The sequence below is a fragment of the Heteronotia binoei genome, chromosome 21, assembly GCF_032191835.1.
Source record: "Heteronotia binoei isolate CCM8104 ecotype False Entrance Well chromosome 21, APGP_CSIRO_Hbin_v1, whole genome shotgun sequence".
Lineage (NCBI taxonomy): Eukaryota > Metazoa > Chordata > Lepidosauria > Squamata > Gekkonidae > Heteronotia > Heteronotia binoei.
The window spans coordinates 135,756,527-135,771,297 of NC_083243.1; the positions used below are offsets into that span (position 1 = coordinate 135,756,527).

Below are 14,771 nucleotides of genomic sequence, written 5' to 3' on the forward strand. Positions count from 1 at the left end.
CCATATTTTCCAATTCTTCCTTGGTTTTCAATTGGTTGTCTTTTTTCAACGATTCTTCATATCTATAGCTTTGGTTTGGTTTTATAAAGTTTGGGGGTGTAAATGCTTCCATCGGAGACACCCATCTTGGAATTTTCTGATAAATCCTCCTTTTTCTGCCTGATCCGCTTTTTTCCATCTTAGGCGGGCACGATAGCTGTCACCCTTCCTAGAGCAAAGTGACTTAGCAACAGTGATTCATGCTACGGTCACCTCAAGACTAGACTACTGTAATGCCCTCTACATGGGGCTGCCCATGTCTCGAATCCGGAAGCTGCAGCTGGTGCAGAATGCTGCAGCCAGGCTGTTACTGGGTCTCTCTATTCGGGATCATGTGCAGCCGGGGCTGCGGAGACTGCATTGGCTGCCAATAGTATTCCAGATTCGCTACAAGGTGCTGGTTATTACCTTTAAAGCCCTATATGGCCGTCCTGTCTACCTTAGGGACCATCTCTCCCCACATATTCCCCAGAGGATACTGAGATCTGGATCACAAAATCTATTAGAAATCCCCGGGCCGAGGGAGGCGAGATTGAAGGCTACCAGAGAACGAGCCTTCTCTATTGCTGCCCCCCACTGGTGGAACCAACTCCCTGACGATGTTAGAGCCTTGCGGGACCTTGCCCAATTCTGCAAGGCTTGTTAAACAACACTTTTTCGAATGGCCTTCAACTAAAGTACAGAGCTGCTTAACATCATTGTATGGAACTTAGCACCAAAACTGTTTTTAAAAGCTGTTCAATGTTTAAAGTGTAATTGTTAATTTTAATTGATCTTACTATAGTTGTTTTTATTGCTTTATGATTTTATTGTTTTGTTGTGGATATTTAATGATGTTGTTAGCCGCCCTGAGCCTGTTTCGGCGGGGAGGGCGGGATATAAATGCGAAAAATAAATAAACAAATAAATTCTTGGTTTTAACCAAGTCAACGTATGGTACAGGGATTTCTGAAACCAATGATTCTTGAAATACGAATGACCTTCTAGTCTTTGGTACCATAGATATGCATGCCAACCCAAAGTAAGATCATGGCCCTCTAACATCAACTGTCTTCTATCATTCAGAAGAACCCAGTTTCTTACCCAGGTCAGCACCAAAGCTCTGTAATACAATTGCAAGTCAGGTAGACCCAAGCCCGGTCTTGTTTTAGAGTCCTGTAATGTCTTCAGTTTAATTCTTGGTTTTTTCTTTTGCCAAATAAATTCAGAGACCATTTTATTCAATTCCTGAAAGAATACGTTAGTTAAAAGCACTGGTATAGTTTGAAAGAGAAATAGCAATCTTGACAAAATGTTCATTTTTTCTGAAGCTATTCTTCCCATTAAGGATAACTTCAAATCTTGCCATTTCTCAAGGTCCTTTTTAATCTCTTTAAGCAGTTTATCATAATTGTCTACCTTCAAATTGCTGCATTTGTTTGTAATATGAATGCCCAGATACTTAACTCTTTTCTCATAAGCGAATCCTGATTTTTGTTGAAGTAGTTGGGTTTGCTCTGTTGTCACATTCTTGGTTAAAAATGTTGTTTTATGGCAGTCGTTCCATTTTATCTTTTTTAAACCAATTTGCTCTGATATATATATCTATATATTTTATGCCAATAAAGGCTAACTTGACTTATGGTAATTTATCTTCAAACCTGCCCAATGGCCAAATTGATTAATCTTGTTCTGCAGATGTTCAATAGAGTCTACTGGTTGCTCTAATATAAAAACCAAGTCATCTGCAAAGGCCCTCAGTTTGTATTGTTCACTCATGATCAACACTCCCTTAATACTTGAATCTTCTCTTATTTGATTATTCAGTATCTCTAAACACAAAATAAACAAAAGTGTTGACAGTGGACAGCCTTATCTTGTACCTTTTTCTGCTTGCTTCTGTACCTTGCTTCTGTTAATTCACCATTCACCATCACCTTTGCCCTTTGTGAAGAATATATTGATTGTATTGATCTCAAAAAATTCTCACCACACTTCATATCCTTCAGTTGTTGTAACATAAATTTTCAGCAGACGTTGTCAAAGGCCTTCTCTGCACCCAAACAAATTAAAGCTAGTTATTTCTCTGGGTGGTTCTCATAATATTCCATTATGTTACATATTGTTCTGACATTATCTTTCAAATGTCTTCTGGGAAGAAATCCTGCCTGAACTTGATGAATCGTGCTCAATAATACTTTCTTTAGACGTTGTGCCAATACTGAGGCAAAAATGTTATAATTCACATTTAAGAGAGAAATTGGCCGAAAATTCTTTATATCTTTCAAGTCTGTACCCTCTTTAAGAATTAAAGATATTGTGGCTTCTTGCCATGAAGCTGGTATTTGGGCTTCAATTTGGATCTTCCCAATAAGAGATTTAAATGGTATCATCAGACAGTCTTCAAAGGCTTTATAGAACTCTGCAGGTAAATCATCTGGTCCTGAGGATTTAACATTCTTTTGAGATGCAATTGCATCTCCAATTTCCTTATTGTTATTGGCTCATTTCCGTTGCTCCTCTGTAAATTTATTAAGATTGTTCTGTTTAAGATATTCTTCCAGATCTTCCTTTTGAACTTGTTTGGCTTCATATAATCTTTGTAAAATTGCTCCACCATTTGGCATATCTCCTGTCTTTTGAATTTCTCTTTATTATTTTCATCTTTCAATATCGGAATTATTCTTTTTGCGCTCTCTTTTCTCAGTGTGTAAGCTAACCATCTTCCCGACTTCTTGGCATGTTCAAAATAATTATGTCTGGCAAATCTTAATTTTCTCTCCTCCTCCTCTACAAATAGTAGTTTAAGTTGGTGTTGTACTTCTTTTATCTTATTTTGAAACTCCTGTTTTGTAGGTTGTACTTTTAGATTTGTTTCAGCTTTCTCAGCCTGCAACATTAATTTTTGAAAGTTTTCAGTTCTTTCCTTCTTTTTCTTGGCACTGAATCTGATTGCTAGCCCCCTAAAATATGCTTTGGCTGTATCCCAAACCACTTGTATATTCACATCTTGAGTTGTATTTTGTTTGAAAAAATATTCCATCTCTGTCTTGGTTTCTTGAAGAAAATCTTTGTCTTTCAGAATTGAGGTGCTTAGCCTCCAAGATCTTTTCAACTGGGCTCCCTTGAGTTTTATCATTACAGGATTGTGGTCAGATATAACTCTTGGTTGAATTTCCGTCTCCACTAGATCTTTAATCAAGTCAGTAGATGGACCATGACTGATGGCTAGCAGAGTAATATGTGAAGTCTCTGGATTTTGGGTATCTTTGGGTATCTTGTTCTCCATGCATCGACTAAATCCAGTTCTTCTGCAAGTCTCCAAAAATTTGATGGTAATTGAAATCCTTTGGCTTTAGTAGGTATATATGTTTTTTTTTTATCCAATTGTCTATCACAAACTGCATTAAAGTCTCCTACTAGGCAATATTCTGCGTATTCCAGGTTTACAAGCTTTTGGTGTAAATCTTTAAAAAAAATTCTTGACATTCATTCGGTGCATAAATGTTTGCCAGTAGAATTTTTTCCCCATACACAGCAATTTCTACTAATAAGATTCTTCCATCTTCAGTAGCATACTGCAGCTGTGGATTAAATTTGTCCTTTATATAAATTGCTAAACCCCTTTTTTTATTTGAGTCTGTTGCTATGAATAGATTGCCAAGTTTCTTATTTCTCAATAAATGTTGGTCTTTTGCCAAAATATGAGTTTCTTGTAAGCAGATTATGTCCATCCCCAATTTTGCCAAATATTTGAAAGACTTCCTGCTTTTTATAGGGGAGTTAAGTCCATTTACATTGATAGAAACAATTGAAGCCATTATGAATTTTTCTTATCACTATCTTTTTATCTTTTTTAGTCTGATGTCTTGTTGGGTATCTCCTTGCTCCACTTGGGTCCTCTTCATCTGAGATTTCCTCTTCCTTCGTTTTCTTCCCTTCTTCCTTCTCAATTTCTCCAAAAAATTCTTGGCTTTAAAGGTAGAGTTGATCCTGTACCTGTTTTCTTCATAAGTAAAAAGAAGACCTTCTGGCATCAGCCACGTATACGGTATCTCTCTTCCCCTCAAGAAATCTGTCAAGTCTTGATATTCTCTCCTCTTTTGTCTGAGTGGCCATGGTACCTCTCTCAAAATCTTCAGTGTGTTTCCTGCTATCATCACTGGCTTGTCTCTTGTTTGTTTCAAAATATTATCTCTGGTCACCTCCCTTGTCAGTTTCAAATGGATTTTGCTAGGTAGTTTATTTCTTGTGAAACTTGATGGTACCTGTCTAACCTGGTCAAACTCTTGTTCCATTTTATCAGGGGTCACTTGCAAGATTTCTGAAAGAGCTTCGCTTAGTATTTTCTGTAGGTCTTCAGATTTTTCTTCTGGTACATTTTGAAACCACAGCATATAAGCTGCTCTGTCCATTTTCAGTTGAAGGCATCTACTATCGTATACTTTCTGCTCTTTTTCCAGTTGTTCCACCTTTTGAGTATTATCAGACACCTGTGCATCTAAGACCTTCAAAGCTTTATTAGTCTCTGCCGTTTGCTTTCTATTCTCTTGAAATTGTTTTATCTTTGCCATCTGTTCATCTATATTATCTACCTTACCGTCAGTTGTACTATTGCAGTTAAAAGGGTATTTTGCAACTCCTTCATATCACCCTGCATAGCTGCAGGTGTAAACCTTCCAGGACCAGATGCAAAGCTAGGTGAAGGGGTCAAGGTTCTACCTTCTCGGTTCTCTCTTTTCCTTTGTGGCTCCTTAAACCCAGTGGATGCTTTATTGTCCATCTCCTTTAGCAAGTTAGTCCCCAGACCTAAACCACTTCAGATATTTTCACTTCAGTAACCTGTTTTGTAACACAATGTTCCTATTTGTATCAACAAACTCACAGTTCAACAAAAAGTGTCAGTGTTATAAAAAAGATAGCAGTTTGTTTGAGAACAGAGCCTTCTCGTTTAAAGCAACAATTCAACCAACCCCAAACAATGCTATGCTATATATTAAACAAGACCTTTTTAGCCAAACCAACCTCCCAATAACTCAAACACAAAGCATTCTAGCTCACAATAACAGTTCACTAAAATGCATTCTCCACCTAAAGAGGTCCATCCACACTGCTCCTTTAAAAGTCCTTTCAGATATTCCAAAATAGGGAGATATAGGAGTTCTAACAATTATAATCCAGGGCTGGGTGCTCAAAACACACACACACACACAAATACAGAAGAAAAAAAACCCAAAAGAAAAATTGAGAGCGATGCAAGGATCCCCTTCAACCAGCCAGCTTTTTATAAAAATCCATTAATTTTTTTTTTTTAAACAGGGAAAAGATGCTAATAGCCAAAAGCCTCCAACATTTTTGTAATCCATTTAAAGGCTTGGGAACTTCACAATTAGTCTTCTAAAGGTCAATCAAATAGCTATTTTAGTAATCCACTGAGGATACCGGGTAGCTCCACAGGTATATAATTAAGACCAGCAAAGTTTTATTCAGAATGGTTGCCTTCCCTTCAGCTCAGCCATAGAAAATTTTTATGTCTTTCAAACCAGAAAAGTTTTATTCAAAAACTAAATCCTCAGATCTTTACAGAAAAGTTCTCAAAGTCATTCTCTGGAATCATGATTTTAAGACAGAGGCTATACAACCCTGTACGCCTGCCAGTCTTTTAAACTCCTTATGCATCCACCGCAGCTCCACACACACTGAAAAATGAAAGATTGTATGGGGAAGCAAGTCAAATCTGGTCTATATAAGCCAGTTAGATAGTGTTCATGCTAGGGTTACTGATAGCTAGCAAGATCTTTAAGGCTCAGAGTTATATTCACAAGCACCAACTTCTAGGCAAGTCTCTTGGAGGCCTCAGAAGCAGGTAAGAGGGAGCCTGGGGATTCTCCCCCCCCTCTTCTCCATTAACGATAGCCTCTGTCTCTTTGCCTCTTTAACTGCTTACTCTCTGAGTCCCGATGCCACAGTGATCTAACTTTAGAAGTAAATGAGAATATAGGAAGGCACTTACAATCCACTTGTCAGACAGAGGTAGATAAAACAGGTGTTTAGAGTTGGTTTCGAAAGAAAAAAAGAAAGCCGGTGTTCAACCCCGATGCCATTTAAAATGGCGATTGGGGCAGCAAGACTTGCAGCGACAGCGGGCTCAGGAAACAGCTGCCGCTGTTATTCCCGCTCCACGCTGTCAAGCTGCCAGCCTTCCTAGACCCTCCCTGGGTCCAGGAATCGAGCCCCCCAACACTGGGGAGCCCCTCTGCTGCTCGATTGATGAGCGATTCTTGGGAGACTTCTGGGATCGCTCACCACCTTAGGTCGCTGAAACCTGGAAGCTCAGTACATACTTTTACATGCCACTATTGCATTGACAGGGCAGTGTCAGCAGATGCTTCCTTTGGCCACAGGGTACTCCAGCGGGTTAAGATACTGGCCCAGGGCTCTGAGTCTGATCTTGTCGGATCTCAGAAACTAAGCAGGGCTGATCCTGGCAAATATTTGGATAGGAGACCTCCAAGGAATACCAGGTCCAGGATGCAGAGGCAGGCAATAAGCAAGCCACTTTCTAGGCATGCAAGTGCACACACAACAAGAAAAAAACATACTGGTCCAGAGATACAAAGTTTCTATATTCTGTTAGTGAAGGCTGTCCCACCCCAGACAGAGAATGGAAAGTGTGTTCAGTTGTGAATTTCCCTTCTCAGTGGTCCTAGGGTGGGGCAGTCTTACCCATCCAAAATTGCAATCCTGAAGGGAGGCTCTGGAATGGACTTTCAGGACCTGTCTGGCTGTGTGTTTTTGGGCCTTCAGATGAGTCCAGAGAGTTGTTCTTCACCTGTGTTCTTCACCTGTGTTTGCTTTCCTCTTTATGTGGCTACAGCATATTTTTGTAGTTTAGGGGAGTTGAATTGCTTCTGGATCAGACTGGGGGAGAAGCCACTCCCATTAGGAATTACACAAAAAAAGGCTAGTGATCTGCCTGCCTTCAGGGAGGAGCTTCTTCCCATCAGTAGATAGATCTGTTTATTTACGGTCGATGACCAGCTCTTAAATACAAATAGCTTCCCATCTGTAAATACTGCCCCACCCTAGCACCACTGGGAAAGAAATTCATGGTAAGTGAAAAAACTTTCAGTTCCTCAGGATTTTGATCAGTGCAAAGTGTGTGTGAAAGAGCTCTGTGAGTGTGTTGTTTCATGGATTGGAAAGAGGAACCTAATGTAGAAGTGAGACCAAATATATATTTTGATGGTTTGAACAATGTGATTGTATTTTATTGTTTTAACTAGAACTTCTACATCTCACCCTGTGAGGAAACCCAAAAGCTTGACCCTGCATCAGGATTTTACAAGGCAAGACGTGATAGATTAGCTCAGAGACAAGAAATGGGGCATTTGTGCTCCCCCTCCCTATCCTACCTGGTCATGTATGAAGTTCCTTTATGATGAGATTGTAGTAAATGCAAGTACAGAAGCAGTTTGGGACTTAATGGTGACAATCTTTAATTTGTGCCCTTCTTAGTCTTCTGCTCACATCTCACTTTTGGAAACAGAAAAGAGAGATGGCTCCAGTTGTGGCCCCTCATTCAAGAGACAGCAGGGGCAAAAAGCCAAGCAAGCTCTTCAGGATCAAGGTGGGAGGGCAGGCTGGATAATACATGGACAGTAATTTGGAGTCCTTCCCTATTTTTTTGCCAACTAGGTTTAGGTTTAATAGCACCTTTAAGAGACCCACAAGCTTTTCTGGGTATGAAATTTTGGAAGTTTTAAAGCTTTCTTTGTCAGATACAAGTGAAGGGAGGTTTGACTGTCAAAAGCTTCTGCTTCAAAAATCTTGTTGATATTTAAGGTGCTACTAGACTCATGTCCAGTAGTTCCACTGCAGACCAACATGAAATAGTTCAGCTTCAGAACTCTGAAGCTTCCTGTGCCAGAATCAGATGAGTTTGGAAAAGCTTCTGGAGGGCTCTGGAAGTTCTTTTGGTGGGAGCTGGTTTCAGTATTGCCATCCAGATATGAGCTGTTGTCCCTTCTTGTACTTCTCGCAAAAAATGTTTTATGGAACATAAATTAAGACCGAACCTGCAGTATGTCTGTATTTTAAAATTGCATCATTATAGTGCCCCCATGTGGTCAAATTTTCATTTACCAGTATATATGTAATGGAATTTACTTGCTGCAGAAAAAAATATATCCTTTAAAATTATAAAAATAACAGGAAAGAAGTTTATATATGATTCTTTAAATTGAATTCATTACAATTCTGTGAGATGTGGTAGTATTTATACTTCTTTTTTGTATATATATGGGAACTTTTTATTTGGGTATATTTATAGCGAACAAAATGTACATAACATATTAAAAGGAATAGAGAATAACTGTTACATAAGAATTAATCGAAACATATGACATATATTTCATTTACAGTTTATGTCTGTTTACTGTATTCATGGTAAACCATTTACCAGTTTTGTACAGCTTGCCCTTACATACTGTCATAAAGTTGATGTATAACAGAAAGTATTTCATTCTTTATAGCGATGAAGTTATTAATGTATGTCCTATGTATTGTTTCAGACATTAGCTGCATCTGCCCATTCTATTATGCATCATGGAATACCACTACAAGCAGGAACTGCTCAGTTTGGTTGCAGTGATGCTTTTCAGCAAACTCTGATAATATGCCCGCCTACAGTCCAAGGTATGAGAATTCAAATGTTCTGTTTAAAAGATTAGAAACAGCTGGCATGACTGTGTTGTCACCATTATGCCTGAGGGGATATGGTAGGGTGTAAACGAAAAAATAATGGCTGGGATCCTAAGCAGTAAGGCTCAGCCTTCCCTCCCTCACCTGCAGCCTTCTGAGCTCTTTGAAATTGTACTCTGGTGTATCAGTGCACTCAAAGGTGTGGGTAGCAAACTGGAAGCCTGCACTGGGAATGGGGAATTATTATTTTTTAAGTCTCCTTTCCCTCCTCTGCAGATTGGGAAAAAGTCATGTCAGAGGAGCCTCCACTGTGCCAGTGGAAACACACCATAGGTTAGGATGCAAGCTAATATTTTTGTTTCACACGTTGCATATACAGGGCTTTGGACAGAGAAAATATGTTATGTGTCCACTATCTTTTTTCTCCTGTGCTCCTTTTTGTATGTTGCAGAGATAATATTTTGCTGTGGAGTGCAAATTCCTGTGGCAGTAGGAAGTTTTCAGCTACTACAAGTATGCTGGTCTTTCATGGGTGGAATCCCAGTAGTGGCAGAGAATTTGCACTATATAGCGAAGGATTGCTTCTGCAAAGGCATTGAATTCAAGAAGGAAGAAGGTACAGGATCCAAGCCAGTGTTCCCTCTAAGCTGTGGAGTCTTGCGAGCTACTGGCATTAAAGGTGTGTGTTACTGCATAAATTAGTGTGCTCTAGGGCCATTTTTCCAGAGCTGAGACAAAAATGAGTGAACTGTAGGCTAAAAAACTGTGAGCTAGGACACGCTAACTCAGCTCAGAAGGAACACTGATCCAAGCCTGCAACCCAAAATAAGTCTCAAGGCAACTTGAAAGTATTTTACTTTTGTTAACATTTCAGGTTACTCATGTGTTAAACTGACACAAAACATATTGTAAACTCTTATTAGTTTTCCAGAAAAGGGTCAGATTTTTCAATTATGATTTTGAAATCTTTGTTGCTAAATAATTCTGAATTTCTCTACCATATGTTTATGCCACCTAACATATGCTATGACTTGGAGGTTCACAAGAGGGATAGTAGAATCTGCCTCCTTTGATGGAACCTGGAAAAAAAGCAGAGACTGTGCTACAGTTTTTCTATTGTCATTGTTTCAGCTGATTGACACTGAGAAGTGGGCAAGTGTTTAATATTTAGATAAAACAAATGAAATTAAAGATGATAATGAAATCTTATGATTACATTTTGAGGCACTAATATTTAAATCCATTGCATTGCTAGTAATAGTAACATTACTTATTATTTTAACATGAAATGAATAGACATGTTTTAAACTATAAGACTACTAGCTGCTAGCAGAGCAATTTCATAGATTTTTTCTCACTTCTGTTGTGCATAAAATTGGTGCACAGACTAATTGAGCAGACAAGCAGTGGTTCAGGCATTGGTTAAACTAAATTTCATTTGGCCTCATGTATGCATGTCACATATAAAAGATATTGTACTATCAATTGCAAGCTTTTTAAAGTTGGCAAGATTTATAAACATTGGGTTAAATGTTCATACAAATCAGTTTGCAAGGGTATGGTGAAATATGAAGAGCAGTTTTACTTTAACATACTGTAAAACCCACAGCACATAGTAAAGATGTATATAAGTATTGCAAGACTAAGCTATGTCTGTCATTTTAATCTCTTAGCCTTTAACAGATGCTGTCTAGGTCATGCTCCCTAATGAAAATCTTCCCCTTATATGCCTTGGTTTCCCCCTCACTCTTCCTTGACAAAATTTCCCTTGTGTGTTCTTTATTTTTGCAACTTTGGAGTCTAGGTCTAAAATGGTGCAGACTTTGTTGAATTTGCATTAATGGTAGACATGAGCAAAAGCTTCTCAATCATGTAGCAGTGCTGCTTTAAGGGTTGCAGCATGCATTAGCACCTTCATCCAGAACTACAAAGCACGCAACTGATGATTGAAGGGTTATTTGTTATATAGCCTGCACAAGCTGTTCTGTAATTTTCTGGCAAGGATTTCTATCTTGAGTGTTATGCTACATTTTAGTTTAGTGTGGGTTCTTTGTTTTACAGCTTGTTGCCACTCAAAATGGAGGTTCATGGTTTGAGCGTTTTCATGAACCCCGAACCACAAACTGGACCATTGTACAAATCAATTCATGGATTCATGGGTAGGAAGTGAGCTCTGAGGGCATTTAAATTCCATTGGAGCTCCCCACATGTCCATGGCCTGACCCGAGTGAGCTCTGAAGGCATTTAAATGCCTTCAGAGCCCACCTCTGGATCGGCCTGGTCCAGCTCAGCTCTGAGAGTGAGCTCCGAAGGTATTATAGGCCTTTGGAGCCTACTTACAGGCCTCACCCACCCAAGGCTTACTCTCAGAGCTATCAGGCTGGCCCAACCCTGGGGTAGGCTCCAAATGCATTTACATACCTTCAGTACTCACTTCCAGTCAGGTGGCCTGATCCAGAAGTAAGCTCCAAAGGCCTTTAAATGCCTCTAGAGCTCACTCAGGTCAGGCCACGGGACATTGGTGGGCTCTGACTGCATTTAAATGCCTTTGGAGGTCACTTCTTGTCAGGCTACCAGACCTGGAAGTAAGTTCAGAGGACATTTAAATGCCTTTGGAGCCTGCACAAACCTCATAGAGGTTTATGGGTGAATCCGGGGGAAGACACATTCTCCCAAACCCCTGGTTTGTGAATCATGAACCAGCCTGATTTGTCATTGGTTCATGCTTTGGTTCATGCCCATCCCTATTCCTGACTCTTATTTTAATAAAACAAATAAATCAACCTTTTTGGACGGTGGCTTAGTGGTAGAGCATCTGCTTGGTAAGCAGAAGGTCCCAGGTTCAATCCCTGGCATCTCCAAAAAAGGGTCCAGGCAAATAGGTGTGAAAAACCTCAGCTTGAGACCCTGGAGAGCCGCTGCCAGTCTGAGAAGACAGTGCTGACTTTGATGGACCAAGGGTTTGATTCAGTATAAGGCAGCTTCATATGTCCATATATGTCCAACCCTTGTGGCTCTCACTGCAACATTTAACCTCTGTTTTTTTATGATAGTGGGCTGGCTTGCAGAAATTTGGTGAAATGAAATTTCATTCCCTGGTTTGTAGGCAAATTGCTGTTAGTAAGCTGTAGTTATCCTAATTTGGATGCTGATTTAAATTTCAAACTCTGTAAGGTTGTCTGAAATAGTGGAAGAAAGGGAGGAGCCTTTGGAATCCTACCAAATTGTTAAATCTTGGTTTGGTGATCAGCTGAGTAACATCTAAGTTCAGCCACTGAAACAGAATTTTCCAGATGAAAACATACATCAAATTGCAAGGCTGATAATGGAAACAATATAATTAATGTGACTATTTAGTCAAAGAGCTTGGAATTTAATGTTATGAACTTAATACAAAATAGAATTAAAACTTAACTTTTTTCCCTTTCCAAATTAGGCATTCCAACTAATCATGGGAAGCCTAATGGTTACTCTGTAAGAGTAGATAATACAGTGCCACTGGTAACACAAGCCCCGCCCCTACAGCCACTCCAGATACGAGGGGTCCTTTCTCAGGTATGGTAAATTGTTTGGTATTATAGGCTTTCATTTTCAGCAATATTTTTGGTGTTTTTTTTAATTTCCACATCATTGTACTTCTGTATTTATAACAGACCTGGTCTAATAGAACACAGCAAATATTGCTTCCAGCATGGCAACAAGTAACCCCTGTGGCTCCTGCTACAACACTAGCCTCTGATTCATGTTCACAAAGGCTTGGAGATTGGGGGTATGTCCAAATAGTTTTGTATAGTAAAATAGATTTCTGTATCTAAAACCATATCATACAACTTTTAATTATTTGAATAATGATTTCTTTGTCCTCTCCAGGAAAGTGATTTCACATGGCAGCCATTACAACTCAGTAATGACACAGTCTCTTTTAACCAATCAAATAACTTTATCTGCCCCTCAGCCAATCAGTGTGGGCATTGCGCATGTTGTCTGGCCTCAGCCCACATCTACCAAGAGAAATAAAATGTGCCAGAACAGGTTGGTATTGTGTGGTGTGTCTGGCTGGCTTAGACATTAAATAAATAATCATACTTTCATAAACAGAAAATATGCTATAAGCACTGCATGCTCAAAAAATTGTTGTTACATAAAAATAATTTGGAAAATATACTTAAATATTGAGAAACAGCTTAAATTTCTAAGAAGACTATTAACAATGAAGGGATGAGAACAAAAATGCCTTTGCATTGTAAGTATCTGCTGCCCTTTAATCTGTTCTGATCTTGTGACAGTAATGGCTGTGATTTATCTGTAGAAACAGATTTTCATTTGGTGATGTAAAACATTCAGGTAGCCCTAGTTAGCTGTTTCTAAATTTATGTGCATGAGGATCTGTCAGATTTGAAGTACTGAAAATAGACACGTTGTGTAATAGTGGTCATAATATAACGGGTTAGAAGAGTATTAAGAATAGTCTTTCTTTTGCTGGCAGCAAGAAAGACTTTAAGTACTCTGTGGAGAAAATGTGCCCCATAACTACAGAAGGTATTTGCAAAGATCTTCTTCGTCGTCTCTGTGCTTCACACTCATGGGATAGAGCGCCTGCGCCAATCCCCGAATCGGTACCTAAAAAGCCCGGGATTTTTTCGTGCTCGGCACCAACAGGCATGCACAGATGTCCCAGTGCGCATGCTCACCGGCGCCAGTGCGAGGATCCCGCCAGTTCCTTTCTGACCGCTGCGCTGAGAGGATCTCCTTTCGTGTCCCCAGTCGGTAAAGTAATCTTAGATTGCTTTTTTCCTGTTGTATATAGCCCATTTGTTATTTTCTTAGTGTAGTTAGTTGTTAGATAGTGTTGTTTTTTAAAAAAAAGTTTGTTGGACTTGCCCTTCGGGGCTCAGTTTCCCCCCCGTGTTTTCCCCCTCAGATACTTTCCTGAGTGGGGTTTTTTCCTGGGCGTCTATGGAAAGACGGGTTTTTTTAAAGAGGTGCCGCTCCTGTGGGAAGAAGATTGCCCCCCCCCCGACGGCCATTCCCTCTGTCTCCTCTGTCTGGGTGAGGGACATCACGTTGATTCTTTGCCAATCAGGACCGAGATGCTGGTCGAGCGCGGGCATTCCACGAAATGGCCTTCTGAAGGGTCAGTGGACACCCCGGCAAAAAAGCGTCGGGATGATTCGGGGACCCGATCATCCACGCCGAAGAAGGTGAAATCGAAGGAGAAGCGGAAGAAGAGACCATCCCGCACTCCTTCACCTTCGCATGACGCTTCAACATCGACAGCTCCACCGAGGAAGATCTTGGTGTCCCCGCATCGTAGCCCTTCAGTGTCGAGAGGCAGTGCTTCGCAGCTTTGCCTATCGGCATCAAAGCAAGAGATTGACCTGACTCAGTGCTTCCACTCTTCAGGGTCCAGGCGTTGCAGTGAGAGCGACTCGGTCTCGGAGGTGGGGTTGTTGGCGCTGATGGAGCCTTCGGCACTGATGGATCAGGCGAGAGGCTGGAGAGAGTTGGAACCAACTACAGTAGCTCATCGCTTCCCACCGATTCCACCATGGGAGCAGCGCCAATGGCCTCCTTACGCTTATCCCTACCCACCGTACCAATGGTACCCTCCTCGCGAGTTTGCAGACTGGGACCAGCAGTCCGAGGCATCCCATATGTCCAAGCTGTCTCAACACTCTAGATGGCGTCCTTCGGCATCGATCTCTGTCCCGCCTGACAGACGCGGCATGGTAGTGGAGGAAGTCCAACCTCGGTCGTCGGTGTCAATCTGGTCGCCCGCCAGAGAATCAACACCAGTGCTCTCAGAACATTCTCTACACAGAGAGTCTTCATCGTTGGACTCCGAGGTCAGTACCAACAATCCAGACCGGGCTTTGGAACCTTCACCAGTGTCTCATACGGCTGAGGATCTTCCTATCTCACCATCGGAGGATCTGAAGTCGTACGGGGACCTGGTGAAGAGGATGGCCCTCTCCCTCTCGCTTCCAGTGACACAGCCACAACCCGTTGTAGATGATAACGTGTTCGACATCATGCAGCGAGATACGTCT

General features: G+C 40.6%; 1 protein-coding gene across 6 annotated transcripts in view; it reads left to right on the forward strand.

Moving 5' to 3' along the window:
- The window catches only part of HIPK3 (homeodomain interacting protein kinase 3), a 144,999-nt gene that overhangs the window by 113,832 nt on the left and 16,396 nt on the right, over window positions 1–14,771 (forward strand). For all 6 annotated transcript variants that reach the window (XM_060262830.1, XM_060262828.1, XM_060262831.1 and 3 more), the window contains 4 exons: window positions 8,592–8,715; window positions 12,158–12,276; window positions 12,375–12,490; window positions 12,592–12,753. In XM_060262830.1, the coding sequence (XP_060118813.1) occupies window positions 8,592–8,715; window positions 12,158–12,276; window positions 12,375–12,490; window positions 12,592–12,753 (521 nt within the window). The remainder of the gene's footprint in view (window positions 1–8,591; window positions 8,716–12,157; window positions 12,277–12,374; window positions 12,491–12,591; window positions 12,754–14,771) is intronic.